Source organism: Mesoplodon bidens (genome assembly GCF_964165515.1).
Source record: "Mesoplodon bidens genome assembly, chromosome: 10".
Lineage (NCBI taxonomy): Eukaryota > Metazoa > Chordata > Mammalia > Artiodactyla > Ziphiidae > Mesoplodon > Mesoplodon bidens.
This window is the reverse complement of record NC_138172.1, coordinates 6,264,333-6,286,308: the sequence shown is the minus strand read 5'-3', so window position 1 is coordinate 6,286,308 and position 21,976 is coordinate 6,264,333. Positions and strand designations below refer to the sequence as shown.

At 41.7% G+C, this 21,976-nt stretch overlaps 1 protein-coding gene across 1 annotated transcript in view; it reads left to right on the top strand.

Annotated features, from left to right (window-relative positions):
- The window catches only part of ATG7 (autophagy related 7), a 239,995-nt gene that overhangs the window by 114,003 nt on the left and 104,016 nt on the right, over nucleotides 1–21,976 (top strand). Inside the window, exon 18 of the mRNA XM_081247220.1 lies at nucleotides 6,383–6,505. Coding sequence (XP_081103346.1) covers nucleotides 6,383–6,505 — 123 coding nt within the window. The remainder of the gene's footprint in view (nucleotides 1–6,382; nucleotides 6,506–21,976) is intronic.

Sequence of the window (21,976 nt, the reverse complement as noted above, 5' to 3'; positions counted from 1 at the left end):
TAGGATGATAGCTACATGTTTCCATATGAAGCCGTTTTCTCATCCATTATCTGCTTTATATCACTGACGTATATAGAAAATAGGAACAAAGTTACTGAACATCTGGTTGATATTTGAAAATGCCATCAACTGCTGATTACGAGGGACAGTGGGGCAGAGTATTTCTTTCAATCCCGTTGGCAGCTCAGTGTGCCATGGAGAGTGGTGGGGTCAGAGAAGACAAAAGGGAAAAAAGATCATCGGGAGTGGAATTAATCAAGGAAGACTTCTTGCAGGTGATACTTGAGCTGAACTTTGAAGTGCAAGACCTCATTTGATAGGAAAGACAAGAGATCATTCTAGGTAGGCCAGCACCAAGAGGTAATGAGAAGGGAGCTGAAGCTTTTCCAAGGTGATGGTCCCAGGGAGGAGCTGGGAGTAGTGAAGGTGGAACAGTCGTGTTGTAAGGGCTGCTGAAATCAGGTCTTTTTTCCTCTTCTTTGATTCTTTTTTATGACGATGAGAGAAATCCCAGGGCACCAAGAGACAGAAACTGATCAAGGGGCTTCCTGGTGTTACTAGCAGTGCTTCCAGCTCATTATCCAAAGTGGGGGCTTCTCTACCCTGGCATGGCTCCCTCAGCAAAAGTACTGGAAAACAGAGTTTTGCCCTCAACTTGAAGTAAAGTCTCTGCAGACGACTGGGTGACTGTCCCTCGGAAGGGAGTGTTTTGACTCTTCTTTCATGGATTCTCATAGGATGGGAACTAAGGGTCCTGGTGGCTTCTAGCCATACTCTTTTTTTTTTTTTTTTTTTTTTTTTTTTGCGGTATGCGGGCCTCTCACTGTTGTGGCCTCTCCCATTGCGGAGCACAGGCTCCGGACGCGCAGGCTCAGCGGCCATGGCTCACGGGCCCAGCCGCTCTGCGGCATGTGGGATCTTCCTGGACCGGGGCACGAACCCGCGTCCCCTGCATCGGCAGGCGGACTCTCAACCACTGCACCACCAGGGAAGCCCTAGCCATACTCTTTTATTACCCTCTCTGGAATATTGGGCAAGCTTTTCCTAAGTTTTTTTTAGAATTCATGACCCATGTATATTTTTAAATCATCAAGAGCAAATAAGTTTCTAAACAACAAAGACTTTTAAGTAAGAGTTTTGCAGACACTGCGTGTTGCCATCCCCTTTTGAAAATATATTAGCTATTTTTTTTTAGGTAGGGCACACAGTTCCTCGTGTCCTTGTTTAAGAATAACAGACAAGAGTTGCAAACTGTGAATCCATTCTGCTTCTCATGAACTGAAAGTCATTGCATGGTGTAGTCAGGAGATCTTAGACTCTATGAAAGGCATTCTACAGAGAGCCGTCCAACAATTGGAGGATTCTGGAGGGACTTAAATGCCTAGCTGGACAGTATAGTTTTTTGTTTTTTTTGTTTTTTGCGGTATGCGGGCCTCTCACTGTTGCGGCCTCTCCCATTGCGGAGCACAGGCTCTGGATGCGCAGGCCCAGCGGCCATGGCTCACGGGCCCAGCCACTCCGCTGCACGTGGGATCTTCCCGCACCAGGGCACGAACCCGTGGCCCCTGCATCGGCAGGCAGACTCTCAACCACTGCGCCACCAGGGAAGCCTGGACAGTATAATTTTGATCTAGTAGCCACCAAAGAGTATCGGCAAGAGAAGGGATATTCCTAAAATCATGTTTTAGGAAGCGATTCTACCATCTTTGTCCAGGGGTATGTGCTCATATACATCATGAATAAAGATAACCTAGCCTTACGGAATAGTTAAGTAAGGAAAATTGTGTCCATTAGGAAAGGATCTGTATCTTTATACTGAAAGAGTCATTATTATTTCTCTACTTAGCAAAGTACCTTTAGAATACTTACAACCTTCCAAAATGTGATGTGTACAAGACCGCATATTATATAATTTACTTAAGAGGTGTTATATGGTTTTTGACAGGTTGTTGCAGTGCTCAAATTCATTGTGATAGTATTTTTTTTGTGATAATTTAAAACACATTTTTCCCCTTTAAGAAGGTTAAGATGTTTGTACAGGAAAAAAAACTCCTCCTACGTTTTATAAGCTGCTTATACTTGTAACAGAGATTAACTTCCCTGCACATAAGGGGAATACTGGAAAACTCTTGCATGATTAAATATGCCCCTAGGGGATTAAGTTTTTCCACATATTTTTCAAGCCAGAGCTATTAATAATGTTTCAGCCTTAAACTTGCTGTACATCCTGATTATGGGGGAGGCCTTCACTCATTCGGCCCTTGCTGTTAGTTTTTTCACTGTCCAGGTTTGTAGCACTACACAATTAGCTGTGGATATGTAGGCTTGAAATCTCAGAGAATAATTAAGGTCTGACAAAGCGCCATCTCTGGAGTTACTCCAAATTTGTTTTCAAAGTTTTTGCCCGTTTTTCACTCCCACGTCTTCTTTTTTTTTTTTTAACCTTACTGGAAACCTAGCACAAAGTAGCTGTTTAATTAGTTTAGTAGTTCACCCAGGAATAAGTGATCACTGGATGGACCTAGAGATTATCATACTAAGTGAATTAAGACAGAAAGAGAAAAATACCATATGATATCACGTATGTGGGATCTAAAATAAAATACAAATGAACTTACTTACAAAATGGAAATAGACCCATAGGCAGAGAAAACTAACATATAGTTACCAAGGGGGAAAAGAGAGGAGGGATAAATTAGAGGAGTTTGACATCAACATATACATACTACTGTACATAAAATAGATAACCAACAAGGACCAACTCTATAGCACAGGGAATTATACTCAGTATTCTGTAATAACCTGTACGGGGAAAGACTCTAAAAAGAATATATGTATATATATGTATAGCTGAGTCACTTTGCTGAATACCTGAAACTAACACAACATCGTAAATGAACTCTATGTCAATTAAAAAAAATAAAAACAGCAATATTAATATCATGCCTCTTAAAAAAAAGTAAGTTCACTAAACACACAGCATTTAGCATTTCAAAAAAGATCACTTACTTTCTATGCACATTTTTCCTGAGATAACATTCTGGTTTGTAAGGACTCCCATAATTACTGAGGCATTCAATTATTAAGTGCCTTTTTATCCAGGCATTGGATTGTCAAATTAATTTACTGTGGCTAATCAGCCAAAGACTGTACTTCGTTAATGCCTTGGGGCCTAACAGTCATCCCCTGCCTCTCCAGCTCTCCACGTTCCGTCTCTCTGTCCCTCCAGCCTGCAGGTCTTTCCTCACCAGCCTCAGGTCCCTTCATCGCTGCTCACTAGCCCTTCAAGTTCTTTGACCCTTTCTGGCCAGTCCTCAAGCTTATTAGATGGGTCCTTAACTACCTTTCTCCCCAAACTTATATTTTCTGTCCTGAGCAGGGGCTTTAGATGGTTCAGCACTCTTAATGCGCTGCTGAGCAGCTGCCCTCTCACATTCCGCACCCAGCTGCCCAGACTGTCCTCACCCCCCTCCACCTCCATGTCCCACCCCATCCCCTTTTCTGGCAGCAGATGACCTTGCTGCCTGCTGTTCAGACCTTAGAGTTCCTTGGCCCCCAGTTCCCTTCTTTCCTAACTTAACACTTCAACTGCTTTGCTGGCCTCTACCTACACACTTGTGTGCCCGGGGCAGAGCCGCCCCTCGTTTCTAGCTCCAACTTCTTCATTAGGACTTTATATAGAGTTCTTCGTCTTCTTCTGAGAACTTTCTCCAGCACTGAAGAAAAAAATAAAACTAAATTGAGATTTTAATATTATTTGATGAAGTAATATGTGCACATGGTTTTAAAACTTCATGTAGTGTAGAAGAATGTACAGAGGCAACCACTTGATGTCAGGGTGTGTGTGTGTGAGTGTGTGTGTGTGAGTGAGTGTGTGTGTGTGTGTGAGTGTGTGTGTGTGTGTGTTTTCTTCCAGAGATGATATATGCAAAAACAAGCCTATACGTATATGCATTTCCCTTTCTTCCTCTCTCCTCCTCCACCTTTATTTTTAAAATATTAATACTAGACACATGGTCTGGACATTGCTTTTTAATATATCTCTCTGTTGGAAATCAGTTTATGTTAGTACTATAGAACTACCTCATTCTTTTTTTTTTAATCTTTATTGGAGTATAATTACTTCACAATACTGTGTTAGTTTCTGCTCTCACTTCGCCCCAGCTTCCTGCCCCCCGCCATGTCCTCAAGTCCATTCTGTACGTCTACGTCTTTATTCCTGCCCTGCCACTAGGTTCATCAGTACCTTTTTTTTTTTTTTTTTTTTTTTAGATTCCATATATATGTGTGTTAGCACTACAATGAGGTATCACCTCACACTGGTCAGAATGGCCATCATCAAAAAATCTAGAAACAGTAAATGCTGGAAAGGGTGTGGTGAAAAGGGAACCCTCCTACACTGTTGTTGGGAATGTAAATTGGTACAACCACTATGGAGAACAGTATGGAGGTTCCTTAAACGAAAAATAGAACTGCCTCATTCTTTTAATGGACCCTGGTTATGTCCTTGATTGTAAATATACCACAATTTAGTTAACCAGTCCCCTTTAAAAGGGTAGTTATTCTTAATCTTTTGTTGCTGCAAACGGTGTTGCAGTGTGTCCTTACACATCAGTCTTTGTGCCCATGCAAGCAGGGTAAAAGCAGGAATGGTGTGGGCATGCTGTTTAAGAGTCAACATTCTCATCATCAGGTTTTCTTTAAAATGTTCACTGTGTAAACTAAAAGATAATTGAATATTGAAGAATATTGAAAAAAGGGAATCACAATTCCCCAACCCTCAACAACAACAAAAAGTCTTTGAAAAGTCTTTGAAGTGGAATTGCTGGATTGAAGGGCTTATACATTTTCATTTCTGAATGGAGAAAAAAATTTTCTAATTCTTCTTTCTATATCGTGTTATTGCTTCTCCAACCTTTGTGTTCATGTGTTGATTTCTTAGATTTATCTTCAATGTCTGCTTTTTGAAACTTTCATCACTTTATTTATTCTGAGTTTTGAGAGAATTTCCAAGACATTATGGTTCAGTGTTTGCTTTCTGCAGTTCACAGTTCTTATGATCGTGGAATTTCTAAACGTGATAGTCATTTTTTTGGTGTGTGTGTGGTTTGCTTTTAGGTAGTCATATGTTCTTACATTGTTCTCAGAAGACTAGTGGTCTCCTATCTTTTGATCTTTTTGTTGAAGGACAACATGTATATGAAAACATGCTTGATAGTTTTTCACAAAGTATACCTTTGTAACCAGAACCCAGATAAAGGAACAAATATTACCAACATCTCAGGACCTCTCCTGTGCCCCATTCCAATTACAGTCCTTCAGTGGATAACCACTCTCCTGACTTTTACACCACAGGTTCATTTTTTAAAAAAACTTTATGTAATTGTAATCCTGTAGCACATACCGCTTCTCCCTTCTATTGTTTCACATTATGTTTGTGAGAATTATGTATATTGTTGCATGTAGTTGTCTGTTTGTTTTTATTTCTGTATGTTACTCCATTGCATGAATAAACCACAGTTTGTTAATTCATTCTACTATTGATGGACACTTGTGTAGTTTCTAGTTTGAGGCTATCATGAATAGTGCTGCTATGGATACTTTTGTTCAGGTCTTCTGATGCACATATGTACATATTTTTTGTTGGATGTATATATCTAGGAGTAGAATTTCATGATCACAGGGCATATACATGTTAAACCTCTAAAGCAGTTATCTCATTTTGCCTTCCCATGAGAATACTGGTTGTTCCACCTCCTTGTCAGTACTTGGTATTTTCTGTCTTTTTCATTTTAGCCATTCTGGTAGGTATGAAGTAGTAGTTCACTGTGGTTTTAGTTGTCATTTCCCTGATAACTTGTAATGTTGAGCAACTTTTCATATGTTTATTGACTATTTGGGCAACTTCTTTTGTGATATGCTTGGTGAAATTCATTTTTACATTAAAAAAATTTTTTTAATGCATTTTACTAGCTGGTAGGCCACATTTCCCACGCTTTTGTCCCCACCCTTTCCCTTTATCCTTAAAAAATTTTTTTCTTGACTCTTCTCTTGCTATTATTTTTCTCCTAAAAAGTGAACTTTAGAATCAGCACCCTCAACTCTTCTAGAAGTTTTAGTGAATTTGCATGTAACTTACTTTGTTTGAGAAATACCGTCATCTAAATTGGAAGATGATGTTGTCATTCTTTCTAAGAAGGAGAAAATAATAAATCCTAAGCCCTCACAGTTTTTTGCCTACCATATTGATTTTTCCCATATTAATTATTAATTCTAGTTTTAGTTCCATTTTTGACAAGTGATTATTAGAAGTGAAACTCTTAATATGCATTTAAAGCCTACAGCCCCCTTAAATACATCTATATGTATAAATATCTTACAGGTTCTTGATCAGTATGAACGAGAAGGATTTAATTTCCTGGTGAAGGTGTTTAATTCTTCGCATTCCTTCTTAGAGGATTTGACTGGTCTTACGTTGCTGCATCAAGAGACCCAGGCTGCTGAGGTAAGACTAAAACAAACATTTTGTTCAGAAGACTGATGTGTTTCAAACCTGTTTGATAATCGGATTTATGGAAAAGGAAGGAAGCAGTTCATTACAATTCTTTCCTTAGGACAAAATCGCTGAATAAGTCTGCTAGTTATCAGAAAATGAACCTTCTGCAGCTGCTGGATGATGCAGTGTGCAGGTTATTGTGTGGTAGGTTCCAAATGCACAAAATTGCTGATAAAGGAAGTATAGGTTATTGATTTCCAAGCACCTCTGGTCCTTACTGAAGAACAGCATGCCTGTGGCCCTTGGAGGGTTGGCTGTGATGTCCATACATCAAAATGCAAGTCAGGGAAGACATTGGACTCTGGCCATGTCTTTTATTTCACAACTGAACCCATCTTTGTAGGCCACTGAACCTCACCACGAAATGGCTTCCTCAGTTACAACCTAAGAGAGTTTTGTTTTGCTTGTCATTTAGAATATTTTGCAAATTGTAATTTCCTGGGTTGCTACCATTGTGTGTGTGTGTGTGTGTGTGTGTGTGTGTGTGTTTTAAGACAGGGATTAAAAAATAGATGATCATTTTGCTTTTCCAAATGCTCACTGTACTTAGAAAAGGGTATGCTGTGTATGTGTGGCACTGTTGGGTCACTTGGCCAAACAGACAGTTCCTCAAAATGGATGAATGAGATTAAATGAGATTAAACCAACATCTCCCCCAGCCATTCCCTACCCACCTCCCACCCCCACCCAGTAGCCTAGGTAAAGAAGCTCTTAGGAAAAATGTGGCCTATCATAGCGTTTCCACAAGCTGCATAAGGAAAACCTTGAGTGCCTGTATCCTATGGGAGTGGAACACTTGCAAAGTGACCATCAGTCCCACAGTAACTGATGTTGAGAGTAAAACATAGTTCCTCTGTTGAGTAACAGATGTTGAGTAACATAGTTCATTGATTTCTGCCTGGGGTTTTGTATGCTCAACATTGGGGGAAGCCCCAGTGGTCAGTGAGTGATGGTCAAGCCCAATACTGCACTAGCTGGTGGTGAAAAGGCTGGTGTTTACAAGACTGGAACTAGCCCTGAGTATAGGAAAACGATGTAGAAATAGCAGAAGGAAACCTTGTGAAGCTTTCAGCAGACCGGAGTAAGAGTTTTAGCCACCCCAGGAAATCATGATAGTGCTCTTCTAGTGCTAGACTTAGAGCTGAAACTGATTCTTCTTTGACTTGCTTTGGTGTCCTCTGGGCATTCAGCAGATGCAATCTTCCACTTATGACCAATAGTTAGACCTACATAGGGTATCTTAGCTTCATTTTCAGGAGATGAACGGCATCTCTACAGGACTTTAAAAGATGTTGAGATGTTCCTCAGAGCTGTGATTGGCTTCCCAGACATGGTTCAGAGTATCATGTTGATCATGGCTGCCATTTTTTCTTTTGAGCAGTGCTGATGGCAAGGGAAAAATAACTTACGGGTCTTTTCAACCACGCAGTCATTTGACTAGTTGGCTGGGGGAATTTTTCCACCCAGCTAGAAATAATTCGCATACTTCTCTTTAACTGCCTGGAAGAATTGCAACTTGAAATTGATCCCGTGTTTCACTCTTTAAAAACAGAGCAGATGCTAGGATAATGGGCCGATTCCTTCATTAAACCTGGCTTGTTTTGCGTTTTGGTTGGTCAAACATTCATAATCTTTTCAAAGACCCAGAAGGAGAAGGGGAAGTTTGAGAGCAATATCAGCTAGGTGGTAGGGCGGAAGGGGGTATGATTTCATCCACAAGTCTTATCTTTCTTTTTGAAGTTTTCCTCTATTAAATTACATTTATAGTTTTGGAATCATAAGTTACACATCAAATTTTAGATTAGAGGTGGTAAACTGGTTGGCCTGTGAGCCAGATATGGCTTACAGGTGTGTTTTGTTTGGCCTACCCTACGTGTTAAATTCTGAATAAAGCCAACATTTAAAAATTTAAAAATTATGAGTTTTACCTAAAAATATGAATGTTCCCATTTCCAGCTTCTTTGAAAAATCAGGTCTGGCAGCCCCAGGCCTGCATTCCTTTATAGTGATGTTAGCTGGAGCCAGGAAGAAAATTTTATAGATAAATAATGCACTTGATACAAAGTTTTAAAGGCATAAAAATATTCTGTGTGGAAAGGAAACCTTCCTTCTGCACCTGTCCCTTAACACCCAGTTCTCTTCCTGGAGACACACACTGCTGTTAGTTTCTTGCCCAAAGGTATTCTTTAGGTGAGGATGCTCTGTTTAGAAAAAAGGTTGTGAAGAACCTAGGGCAGGACAGGAATAAAGACGCAGACCTAATAGAGAATGGACTTGAGGACACGGGGAGGGGGAAGGGTAAGCTGGGACAAAGTGAGGAGTGGCATGGACATATGTACACTACCAAATATAAAACAGATAGCTAGTGGGAAGTGGCCGCATAGCACAGAGAGATCAGCTGGGTGCTTTGTGACCACCTAGAGGGGTGGGATAGGGAGGGTGGGGGGGGAGGGAGACGCAAGAGGGAAGAGATATGGGAACATATGTATATGCATAGTTGATTCACTTTGTTAAAAAGCAGAAACTAACACACCATTGTAAAGCAATTATACTCCAATAAAGACGTTTAAAAAAAAAAAAAAAGAGGTTCTTCAGTTAATGACCCTTATTGTTATTGGGATTCGCAACTCCTGTCTTAGGAAAGGATTATTCTTTTTCTTAAAAAGCTCTAAATAGGATTGTGTTTTAAAAAGATAATTCTCACCAGCAGACCTCAGAGCAACAAAAATCATTGTCTTGCCTATATTATTTTACTTTACTGTGAGAAGTGTGTGTGTAAATAAATAAGTATGAATATCAAAAAATATATACATATACACTGTGTAAAGCTAGTGTTTTGATTTGCATAGTTGATTCCCAGTGCATTTTTCAGTAATAAAAATACAAACTTCTGCGTCCCATATAGAAAGGTCCCAACTTACTTATTTTAGCAATGCAATCAGGAATGCCCAATTAATTCTCATCTTGGGCTGTTTTCACCCATCAACACTGGAATTGCAAAAGATACGTGACAGTATCATGTGATACATTGTTTACAAAATATGTATTTGTACAAATACTAGCTTTAAAAAAAACCCGTTACTGAACAGCCTTTGAAAACTTGGTAGCAAGGCACTATGCTGGTGACTGAATACAGAAGTTAATGAAATGAGTTCACAGTCTAGTGTGCAAAGCAGAGACGTAAATGGTGAACTCTAGTATCATCAGAAATGTTTTAGTCATTTATATATTAGGTGCTGAGGGAGCAGGGGACGTTACTCCCTGGGGGAGTAGGGATGTCAAGGAGAACTTCCCAGGGACCAAATATTCCATTTAGTTTTAAAGGATGAGTAGGCGCTCTCTAAAAATAAGAGTTGGATTTGGGCAGGGAAAGTGTACGGAGGGAGTCGGGCAGGAGGGGAGGGCCAGGGCATCCTAGGGATAAAGGACTCAGAGGCCAGGAGTCTTTAGTGTGTCACTCAGATTGTGAGCATTTAGTGGGCGTTACCTGAAATCAGATAATGTACTTTTTAGTAACAGTTTTATTGACCTATAACTCACATACCATGAAATTTACCCTTTAAGAGCATACAATCAGGTGGTTTTTAGCGCATTCACAGAGTTGTTACGCTGCTGTTTTTCCTAAGTTTAGTACCTTCTCATGCCCACGAAAAGGAGCTCCGTACCCACTGAGCTGTCAGTCCTCGGTCCCACCTGCTCCTTCCAGTCCTCATAACCGCTCATCTCCCTGCTGTCTCGGGGGATTTGCCGATTCTGGACATGTTGCATAAATGAAACCAAGCAATGCATGGCCTTTGTGTCTGACGTCTGTAACTTAGCATGATGTTTTCTAGGTTCATCCATATTGTAGCAAGGTAATTCTTCTCAATTTAAAGGAAAAAAAATGTTTTGATGCTATTAAACTTTCTCCTATCCCTTAACACCTGTGGTCTGTCTCCCTAAATATATCCCCTTTATGAAGGATGCATACAAAGCTGATCCCGCTAGAGACTACAAATCCCTTTATTTTCATAGAAAGGGGCACAGAGAATAGATGGAGAGAGATATTCAAGACAGAATCATCCGGATTTAGTGAGATTGACCAGTGCAACCCAGTTTTTTGCACCCATCTCCCTTCCATCATCAAGTATACAAAAATGATTGCCCTTATTTTAGTCCAGGTTACTAGTTTAATGATAGTGCTGTTGAGATTAACAAACAAACTGCCAGGTTGGTTTCTGTTGGAGGAGGGGTCGAGGAGCAAAGGTGCAGAGTGGGGACTGGCGGTGGGGTGGAGCGGGGCGCCAGACTCACAAAGGCAAGTTTGTCTTGGGGTATGATGATTTTGAGGTAGTGGAATAAATGAGTGAAAATGACTCGATGGCATTAGAGATAGGATGGAGATAGAGTTTGGAGAAAAAGAACAGAAGTGGTAGATGGATTTCACAGATAAAATTATTCTGTTTCATTTAGCATAATGAGGAGAAGCTATAGAGCTAGGATGCAAGAAAAATACTTAAATGAGAAATGTGTGTGGTATATTAATTTTATTTCAAGCTGTAGATTAAAAAATTTTAAATACCCACATCAGAAATGTTTTTGGTAATGCTAACATTTCATAAGGAAAGGGTATTGGACAGAGATTCGTGTTCTTTGTAGCCCATCTAGCTGCCAAATTGTAGGTGCATCTGCCCATGAGGTATTAAAAGGCCCCACTCAGCTTTTTACCCTCTTAAAATGTTGCTGGCTGAGTAGGGAATTTTGCATGGAGTTCTGACCTTTCCTCTCAAGACCCTTACTGAGAATGGGTTTGGATATTTGGAGATTGACCCCAGGTCCATATGGCTCCTAGATGGCTGTTTATCCCAGTTGGAACCAAAGGAAATGGCCTTAAAGTTGATGAAACACAAGATATCCAAGTCACGAAGCTGTTGAAGTGCTCACCAAATACTGTTTAAATTGCTGAATTTGTTGAAGAAAGGCTTAGTCTAAACCAAACATGTGAATGACTTAGCCATCTTTTCATAAAATGTGCTGTGACTTATCTTCTTAGGGTTATTTTTCATCAAGTATCAGTTCACATGTACTGATTGACTTCCAACTGTGAGTTCAACATAGTGCTGTGGGAAACGCCAAATAATTTTCAAATTCTATCTAAGTAGAGAGAAAACACTGATTATAAGAGTTAATGAAACAAGCTATATTGGTATATCCTGGAGATACTCAAATTCCAAAATTCCATGACCCAACTTTCCTGAAATATTTCATTCTCATTCTTGAAAGTTTGCAAGTTTCATGATTCCAAGGTTAATTTTAGGCTATGTTTTCTCCCCTTGACTGATGCTGTATCATACAGTTATGTTTTTAGGATTGCAGTTACAGCATTCTTTCAAAAGAATTGCATTTTTATTAAGCAGAAGTTGCTTTCTGCAGAATTGGGGATTAATGAATGATCATTTATAAAGTTTAGCACACCAACTGTAATATAGGATGTAAGATCATAAACAGACTAGAAATGAACAGGGCTCGGCCGATGGGTTGATTTTTGAATTAAAACTCAGATTTTGACTCATCCACTACAGAATTCAGAATTCTAGAAAATAAAATGCCCATTTCTCTCATAGCAGGAAAGTCATATGAAAAACATTATAGTCATGTGATATGACTTCATTGGTATGACAATTTACTGGTTAGCAAAGTAAATAGCACAATTAACAAGTGTTTCTGCTGGGACTTTTGCACTTACACTGAGTTTTTGGCCTCTCCCCCTCACAGCTGGTTTTGATTTGGTTCCTGTGGAATATTTTTGCTTTGTTTTGTTTTGTATTTAACAACAGTCAGATATTTATGTACAGCTTCATCAAGAGCCTCCGATGACAAATATGCCTTTGGAGGCCAGTAGAAGCTGTGGGAAACCCCCGTGTCAGCACTTAAACCTGTTGCCAATGGAGAGAAATCACTCTGGGGACTGACCTAGCCTGCTCGTGAATCCACTTCTCTTTTCCCAAGCCTTCTGCTAGCCCACTTCCAACCTGCACTGGCCCATCCTGAGACTCTATCCTGCCTTGATTTTTCCTTATGGAGCAATCCCTCAAGACACAGCTTTGGCTTTCTTTCCTTAAGTGAGGGGGGAAAGGCAGAAACAGCAGGCAGAAAGCCATTTAATTCTTACATTGGAAACTAGAGCCTGGCTTTTGAAATAAGGCTTGGCAGTATCCCTTCAGAACTCACTTTATAAAATGAGTCACTTCTATTTGCTGTCAGAGCTATCTACATGGACTTGAGATGTTTAGATAAGTTGGTATTAGGGAAAGATCCAGTTGGAGGATGGACAGTGAGCCTGGGCAGAGTTCCATACCCTTTAGAAGAGGAGTCTTGGATGGTACAGTCCACTTGGAGGTGTGTGGGAGAGAGAGGGGAAGAACCATAAATGCTGAGTTCAAACAGCTAATATTAAGAAATAGAACATGGAAACTGCATCCTCCTTAAATTTTAGTCCCTATTCTGCTAGTGTTCTCATGAGTACTTGAGTCATGAGAACATTTTGTGCATCAGTTTACCAAATTAAAATAAGGAGATTGAACCAAATGTGAAATCCTTATTAGCTCTCGTAATTCAGTGATTTTGATTCAGTATACCTGGTATGACCAAGAAGTAAAGAGATGGCCAATTTTTATATCAAAATGTTTTCAAATACATCAGACTGATTCCTTTTTATACATTATACAAATATTCTCTGGTATCTTTCATATCTGGCTGCCATTGCTAGAAACAGTTCTGGTTGCGTTCTTTTCAGACTTAGATCTACCTGTACTTTGAACCTTTTAATCACTTTTCATGCTTGGTACTGGTTGGTTTGTGTCGCAGTATAAAAATCCAAAATGGTGCCATCTGGCCAAATAACTTATTCTCCAGACTTCAGTACCGAGAACTTTTGGCTTCTTCATAAACGCAAGTCTCCCGTTACTTTAATTAAATATGTTTATAAAACATACCTTTTCATACAGCTTCCGAAGACAGACTCCAAAATCCTGTAGTTTTAAGTAATGGCAGCATCCTTAGAATGTTAAATGTATAATATGTGAGGAAGTTGTTTAAAAATCGGCCATATTACACTATAACCTTCATAGAGTGTATGAGTGCCTGAACTCTGGCTTGGTCAGAAGGCCTGAGTTCATAGCCCAGCTCCAACAAATGGCCAGGACTGCTCTGTTCACCCTCATGGGTTGTGCAGGGCAGAACCATGTGCAGTGGCCCTATGTGAGACCTTGGGTCATTTACTTCATTGAGCTTCATGTTCCTTATTTGTAGAATGGGATCAGTAATTTCTACTCCTCACAATTACTGTAAGCATTAAGTAAGAAAGCACCTAACAAAAAAGACAGATTAATTGGGCTCCATCAAAATTTAAAACTTTGTGCTTCAAAGGATGCTCTCAAGGAAGTGAAAAGACAGCCTATAGAATTAGAGAAAAAAGTTTTTTGCAATTCATTTATCTGATGAGGAACCGGTATCCAGAATATATAGGCAACTCTTACAACTCAATAATAAAAAGACATCTAGCTCAATTTAAAAATGGGCAATGGATTTAAATAGCCATTTCTTGGGACTTCCCTGGTGGCGCAGTGGTTAAGAATCCGCCTGCCCGTGCAGGGGACACTGGTTCGAGCCCTGGTCCGGAAAGATCCCACATGCCGCGGAGCAACTAAGCCCGTGCGCCACAACTACTGAGCCTGTGCTCTAGAGCCATGAGCCACAACTCTTGAGCCCACGTGCCACAACTACTGAAGCCTACACGCCTAGAGCCCCTGCTCCGCAACAAGAGAAGCCACTGCAATGAGAAGCCCATGCACCACAACGAAGAGTAGCCCCTGTTCGCTGCAATTAGAGGAAGCCTGTGTGCAGTAACGAAGACCCAATGCAGCCAAAATAAATAAGTATATGTATATTATTTTTAAAAATAAATAGCCATTTCTTCAAAGATATACAGATGTCCAGTAAGTCCATGAAAAGATGCTCAGCATCGTTAGCCATCAGAGAAATGCAGATCAAAACCACTGTGAGATACCACTGCACACCCACTAAGACGGCTGTAATCAGAAAGATGACAGTAATAAGTGCCGGCGAGATGTGGAGAAATTGGAACCCTCACACACTGTTAGTAGAAATGTAAAACGGTGCAGTCACTTTGGAAAACAGTCTGGCAGTTCCTCACAAAGTTAAATAGAGTTACCATATGGTTGTGCTCTTCCACTTCTAGGTATATAAGCAAGAGAAATGAAAACATATGTTCACCCAGAAACTTGTACGCAAATGTTTATAACAGCATTATTTATCATAATAGCTAAAAGGTAGAAACAACCCACAGGCCCATCAACTGGTAAATGGATCAATAAAATGTGGATATTACATTTGGAATCATAATGGAATGTTATTTGGTAATGAAAAGGAAAGACAGCTACAACGTGGATGAAGGTTGAAATTATGCTAAGTGAAGGAAGCCAGTCACAAAAGGCCACATATTATAGTATTTCATTTATATGAAACGTCCAGAATTTAAAAATCCATAGAGTCAGAGAGCAGATTAGTGGTTGCCGAAGAGTGGGCGTGGGGACTTGGGGGGAAAATGAGGAGTGACCACTTATGGGTAAGGGTTTCTTTCTGAGGTGCTGAAGTGTTCTAATCTTGGATTGTGATAATGGTTGCACACTGTGAATGCACTAAAACCAATGAATTATACACTTTAATGGGTGAATTGTGTGGTAATGTGAATTACTTCTCCATAAAGATGTTTTAAAAAGAAAAGAGAGCAAGCGCACAGCCCCACGGCACGTAGCTGGGGCTCTCTGTGCTTCCGCCTCCTCTCCTCTCTCTGTCCAGCTCCTGGTGGTCGTGATTTTCTGTTGGTGACAGTGTGCTCGCTGTCTGTAGGAATGAACTTGGTGTAGATGCAACAGTGATTTCTCATGTTCTTATTGCGTCTTAGTTTTCAAAGCCTTAGTCTCTGTGCGCCTCATTTAACCCTTTTCTGTAGCACAGGTAGCCAGTAAATACTTTGTTGGGGGTGGGATGCTAAAGGGGCCCACTGGCCAAGTGCCTCCCTTGTGGGCTTTCTGAGAGAAGATAATGAACATGTCAGCCCCTAACGGAGGGGTGAGAGGAAGAGGAGAAGTGCTCTGTTGTTGTAGGTTGAAGCAGGTGTTTGACAGATCCATATCCCAACCTGGCTCTGAATTTTTGTAACTTCCCTCTTTATCACAGGATTTTATTTTTTCCCAAGACGTTTTATTTTGAAAATTCTCAAACATACAGAAAAGTTTAAAGAAAAGTAAAATGAATACTGCAATACCTTCCCCTTGGATTCCCCTATTAGCGTCTTGCCACACCTAGTTTATCTCTTGAGCTCTCTTTCCACACACACACCACATACATATTCACACAATGTCTCTTTTCCTGAACCATTTGAAAGCAAGTTCCGTATACAGTGACACCTCCCCCCAAGTTTTTATCATGAATCTGCTAGTCATACGGACACTCTTCTGTGTAAGTAGAATACTGTTATCGTCACAGAACAGTGAACAATAATTCCATAACACCACCTAAAATCCAACACATATTCAGAATTTCCCAATAGTCCACAGGATTTTAAAGGCACCCTTTAAGCCCCTGTTTGCTTTCTCCTTAAGTTTGTAACTTTATACATAAACAGTTTTTAAAGAATAATTAAGCATCAGTCACTTGGTATATAAGCTTGAGCACATCTGTTAAGCTCTCTTGGCGCCCTCATCTCTACATGAGGAGACACAGTTCTTCTGTTAGGCAGGTGCCCCAGTCATCCTGCTGCCCCAGGCAGGCCTCTTCCAGGTGAGGTTATCTCCAAGTATTACCTGAGCATCCTGGTCTGACTGAAGCAGCCCTGATAGCCAATCCACCCTCCAGTGCTTGAGGCTTTGAGAAGGTAGGAATGGGACTGTGGAGCTTATTTTTGATGTTTGGAAAAGCCAAACAGAAATAAAACATTTAAACCATGAGATTACATTGACCAACTAAACCATCAAGTTGTTCCCGCACCACCATCCCTGCCCCCTGAATTCTGTCGTCTCTGAGTAGAATAGAATACTGAACAGCTTGACCCATTCCGAAGCTCTGCTTGGCAGTTATGTGTGACTTTGAATAATTAAAATAAGATGAAATAGTGCATTTTGTTGGGTAGGAGGGGTTTTTCAGTCTGTGAAAGAGAAAGTGGGGATTAAGAAGTAGAGGGCTGCTGGCCCAGGGCACACCTGCGCGGACTTCTGACTGCGTCTGCAGTGGAGGGTCCTGGGGAAGTGTTCTTGCAGTCTGCCCTGTGACCATGATTCTAGGGGCTATATTTTTACAGCTGACCCTTCTCACTTGCAAATATAACAGCTGCTATGTGTTGAATTTGGGGGATTTCCATGCTTTGATACTGTAAAATTAAATTGATTCTTGGTTCTGAAATCTTAGTTCTGATCCATCTTGCTTCTCACTTAGCTGTGGGAGAGCAGGGAGGGGAGGGAGTATGAAATATTCTGAGGTGATATTTTAAAAAATATTGTTCATATTTAATCATGGCTTCTGTTGGTCAACAAATATTTATTGGCCCCTTTCCAATTTCATGGTCCGGTGGGGATTCAAAGAGGTACAAGCCAGGCCTTCACGAGACTGATAGTGGGTAGCCCGGGGTGTGTGTGCAGGATGACTGCAGGGCGCTGGGCATGCACAGGAGCTGAGCACGTGGCACAGCAAGACCGGCAGGATTTCAGGGCATCAGATAAAGAGAGAGGGCTCTGGGCAAAAGGTGGATTTTGAGCTGGGCCTCACAGATGGGACTCCGAGTGCAGGAAAGGAGAATGAGAGAAGCCATTCCAGAATGGCCCATGACCCAGGGTGCAGCCTAGATCTCTGACAGAAAGTACCACAAGAGGCATAGCAACCACCGTTGATTACATCAGCCGTCATTTTCATGGCACTTTGGTACCTAGCCTTTTGAAGTTCAAAACAATCTTATGAGGTGGCTGTGACCCCATTTTGTGGATGTGGTGGTCAAGGCTCAGAGAAGGGAATTGATTTGCTAACTTGACTGGACTAGTTAAACATAGCTATGCTCAGTGTTTACACCTCGAGGCTTACAGTATACTCACAAGCTTGGGAGCAGAGAGGGAGGTGGACGAGGAGTGACATGGATGTGCTCTGCTTTGTAGAGAGTACCACTACATCAACGCTGAGCAGGTTTTTTTTATATATATAAATTTATTTATTTATTTATCTATTTTTGGCTGTGTTGGGTCTTCGTTTCTGTGTGAGGGCTTTCTCCAGTTGCGGCGAGCGGGGTCCACTCTTGATCGTGGTGCGTGGGCCTCTCACTGTTGCGGCCTCTCCTGTTGCGGAGCACAGGCTCCAGACACGCAGGCTCAGTAGTTGTGGCTCACGGGCTTAGTTGCTCCGCAGCATGTGGGATCTTCCCAGACCAGGGCTCGAACCTGTGTCCCCTGCACTGGCAGGCAGATTCCCAACCACTGTGCCACCAGGGAAGCCCTGCTGAGCAGTTTTAAGAAAGCAGTTTTGCTTTTTGTCTTGTTTCCTTAAAACCATGTCCTTGGGTAGCATGGTTTCTTGCACTGTACCATCCATCCCAGGGCCTAGGAAACCAGCATCACTGTTATTTCTTACTTCTGAACAATTTTTAAGAATAGACTGGCTTTTAATAAACTCTGTGGGAATGAGGTTTATACTCATTCATGTTTCCATCTCCAGACATACCTATGGGAAAAGGGCAGGTAAGAGAGAACTTTCTTCCTGGCCTTTTTTCCTAAATTGTAAAGGGAAATTAAGAGCTTGCCCCCACTTGCGTTTATTTAGCTATCTGATTTAAAAAGTAAGTGATAGGGCTTCCCTGGTGGCGCAGTGGTTGAGAGTCCACCTGCCGATGCAGGGGACACAGGTTCGTGCCCCAGCCCGGGAAGATCCCACATGCCGCGGAGCGGCTGGGCGCGTGAGCCATGGCCGCTGAGCCTGCACGTCCGGGGCCTGTGCTCCGCAACGGGAGAGGCCACAACAGTGAGAGGCCCGCGTACCGCAATAAATAAATAAATAAATAAATAAATAAATAAATAAAATAAAATAAAATAAAATAAATAAAAAGTAAGTGATAAACTAGAATTATTTATATCTTGTTGCAGAACAAAAGCATTGAGTTCCCCATTACAAATACAGTGAATTGCTGTGGGATAGCAATTGTTTTCAATGAGAAGTCTTCTGTAGCCATCCAGACCCTGCTTATAGTGGCAGACACCAAAAGCTCAAACTGGCTTTAACATAAATGAGGAATTTATAACCAGGCCATGGAACCCTGGCCCCAAGGATTCTAGATTGGGGCTTTTCGTGTTGCAACCACCTTTGTAGTTACCGCTCATCTCTGTTCTCTGTTGGCTTCATTCTCTCTGATTGCAAATCAGTTTTTTTTTTCCCCTCCCATTTAGCAAAAACCATGGCCTCAGGAAATTCCAAAATCTCATTTTTCCTTTAAGAGCATCTTCCCCAGTGGCTCTAAAAGGAAAATCCCAGTGTGATTGACCAGGCCCTAGTCACATGCCTTCTCTGGACCACTTGCAGCCGGCAGGCATGGGCTGCCGTGATTGGCCACCTTGGGTCACAGGCAGGGGCGGTGATTAGAACCACACCGTTAGGGTAAGAGGGGCACAGTCCCCCCAGAGGAGGGGCTGATGTGGGTGGACCGGTGTTGGGCGTATGTACAAAAGTCCATTCTAAGTCCACCCTACTCTTAATTCTATTCCTGTGTCTGTTCTCATCCCTCCTAAACAGTTCTGCTTTTCTCTGAGGACTTTATTGTAAATCTGGAAATTCCAGTCACCAGACTTGCCCCCCAAGCTTGAGTTACTCTGCTTTCTAGATTTATGCCATCTTCTCACCTAACCACAGGTTCCATAAAAGAACTCTTTATTCATTGAGTCCTTTAGCAGACCAGCTGCTCAGTCTCCCTTACCACCAGCCCCTGCTCTAAAGGAGGAAAGAATTTTCTCCGAGAACGGAGTATAGGGCTTCTCCCTTTTTCTACAGCATACAGATTTCTCATTGTAGGTTAAGGCTCAGCTGTTGCAAGCTTCCACACACCGTTGTGAGGCCACACCTCCTAGGGTGGGGATGGGGAGTGCTCTGGCCGTCTGTGCAGACCAAGTGTGGGCCCAGAGGCCAGCATGAGGCTTCGTCTTTCAGCCCAGATGGTGATGGTCCGTACGTGTCACTGCCTCAGGACATGTGCCTTCAGTCTCCAGTCTAAAAAATTACCATGCTGAAACTTGTTGATAAGCCCAGATCTGTAATTTGGAACATAAACGACACAATACAGGTCTTGCACAGATGAACAGTTGTGGAGTATTATGGGCCCCTGTGGATTATTTGACTCAAGAAAAGGAGGAGGGAAAGCTGGTTGCTGTTGGACAAATTGCTACCAGATGTAGATTTCAATAAACACCACACTGCTGTTCCCTTGCCCGAAGGTGCTGTGAATTTCTTGAGGCAACAAGAGCAATCAGTTAACTGGCAACTGCCCCACTGTCAGTAGTTTCCTGGTGTCCCTGGCCCTGGATGCTTGTCCACAAAGTGCAAGGCAGACCCCAGGGGCCTCTCTCCCCTACCTGACATTTTAAAGGAGAGTAATATACTTAAAATGCAGCAACCAGATCCCATGGAACCTAAAAGAAGTCTGGAATTGTGGTTCAAATGTCACAAAAAGAAAGTGTCACTGGGGGTGGGGAGGATGCTTTAAGAGAATGAGGATCAGGGGTTTTTCCTACACATGCTAACTGTAAAAGCCACAGGATGAACCTGCTTCAGTCAGTGAATATTTGAGAGCCTCCTGTGCCACATGAAGAAAGCCCACTTTCCTTCTCCCACTGAACTTACAGATGAGAGGAAGAGGGGCATTAGAGCAGTAGTTACAAGTAAATAATGGACAGCCTTTAGTGTCCCATGGACTTGCAGCATGGAAGCTGCTTGTCTACCTTCACCAACTGCTGCCATGGGGCGGCCAGTATGGCCTGAGAATCTGAGACTGAAAGGTCCCAGAGCCATCATGCCACTTTGTTGTACCTTGAAGGGCATGGAAAGGAGAGATTGAGATTGAGAGAGGGAGGGAGAGGGAATGTGACTGATTTCAGTTTCATTTACTAATGAGCTTCTCATGGTCCTTAGACTAGAGTGATTCTAGATATAGAGGTTTCCCTGACCTTTCTCTCGGTTATGCCACTCTAATAAAAAGGCAAGCACCGAATGGATGGTTGGCCTAAATCCAGCACACGTTTGCATCACTGTCTGGTTCTCTAATCTGCTTTTCTCAGTTAGATGTTCAGCTTCTTGAAGGAGAGGACCACCTTTCCCATTCTCATCGACTAACAGGTGCTTTGCACATATGTAATCAAAAAAAAGTTTTACATGAAAAAACATCAACTACTGAGACCACATTTTTGTTTTGAATTGTGTGTAAGTGTTGTAGGGGCATGGAGCTAATTGGAAGTCCTGGAGTTGAAGTAAATTCAACATTTGGCCCTCAGTTGACGTATCTCTGCCAGTTGAGCTCTGGGGGGCTCCCCATCTCAAAGGGTGGTCTGTTCCTCCTTTGGACAATGATGATGTGCTGGCTTACTTCTGAGAACTTTCTGTGTTCCAGATGTCATACTAAGCATTTATTTGGGTTATCCCATTTAGTCTTCACAACCATTTTATTTCACAGATGAGGAAATTGAGGTGCCTGGAGGCTAAGTTGCCCAAGTTTATGTAGCTAGTAAGTGTTGGAGCCAAGTAGTTTGGCTCCAGAGCTTGTGTTTTTAACTCCTACCTTGTAGTATCTCTGTTTGTTGGGCCTGCCTAGAGTTAGTTAAATTTCTCTTCTACATGGCAGGCCTTTGTATGTTTGGCCATGGTTGGTTTTCACATTCCCCAAACCTCTGTTCTCCAGATTTGTGCTTTGGTAGACCATCATGGTGTATGGATCCTACCCCTTTGGGTCAGAAACTCAATTTTGCCAGAGCAGGAGGGCTAACTCCCAATAGCCAAACTCATAAGAGATTGATGTGTAAACTAGCTTGTTAAATTTGTTCTGCCTGCCACTCCCCATACATACATGGGGAGACAGTTGGTAGTTGGAAGGTTTCATGATCACCTCATGGAACTGTGATACCTGAAGAACAGAAGGGATTTGCTTTCCAGTGAGATCATCTTGCTAATTTCTGGACAAAGGTAGAGACATTAACAAATTGTTGCAGAAATTCTGGGCTCCCTTTTCAAACTCCACGTGGAACCTGATACCATCTATGAACAATCTTCTAGAGTTATGTAGATTTTAGCTTTCTTAGTTAAAATATGTCTTCTGAGATCACTCCTTTGTCACTTTGGAAATTC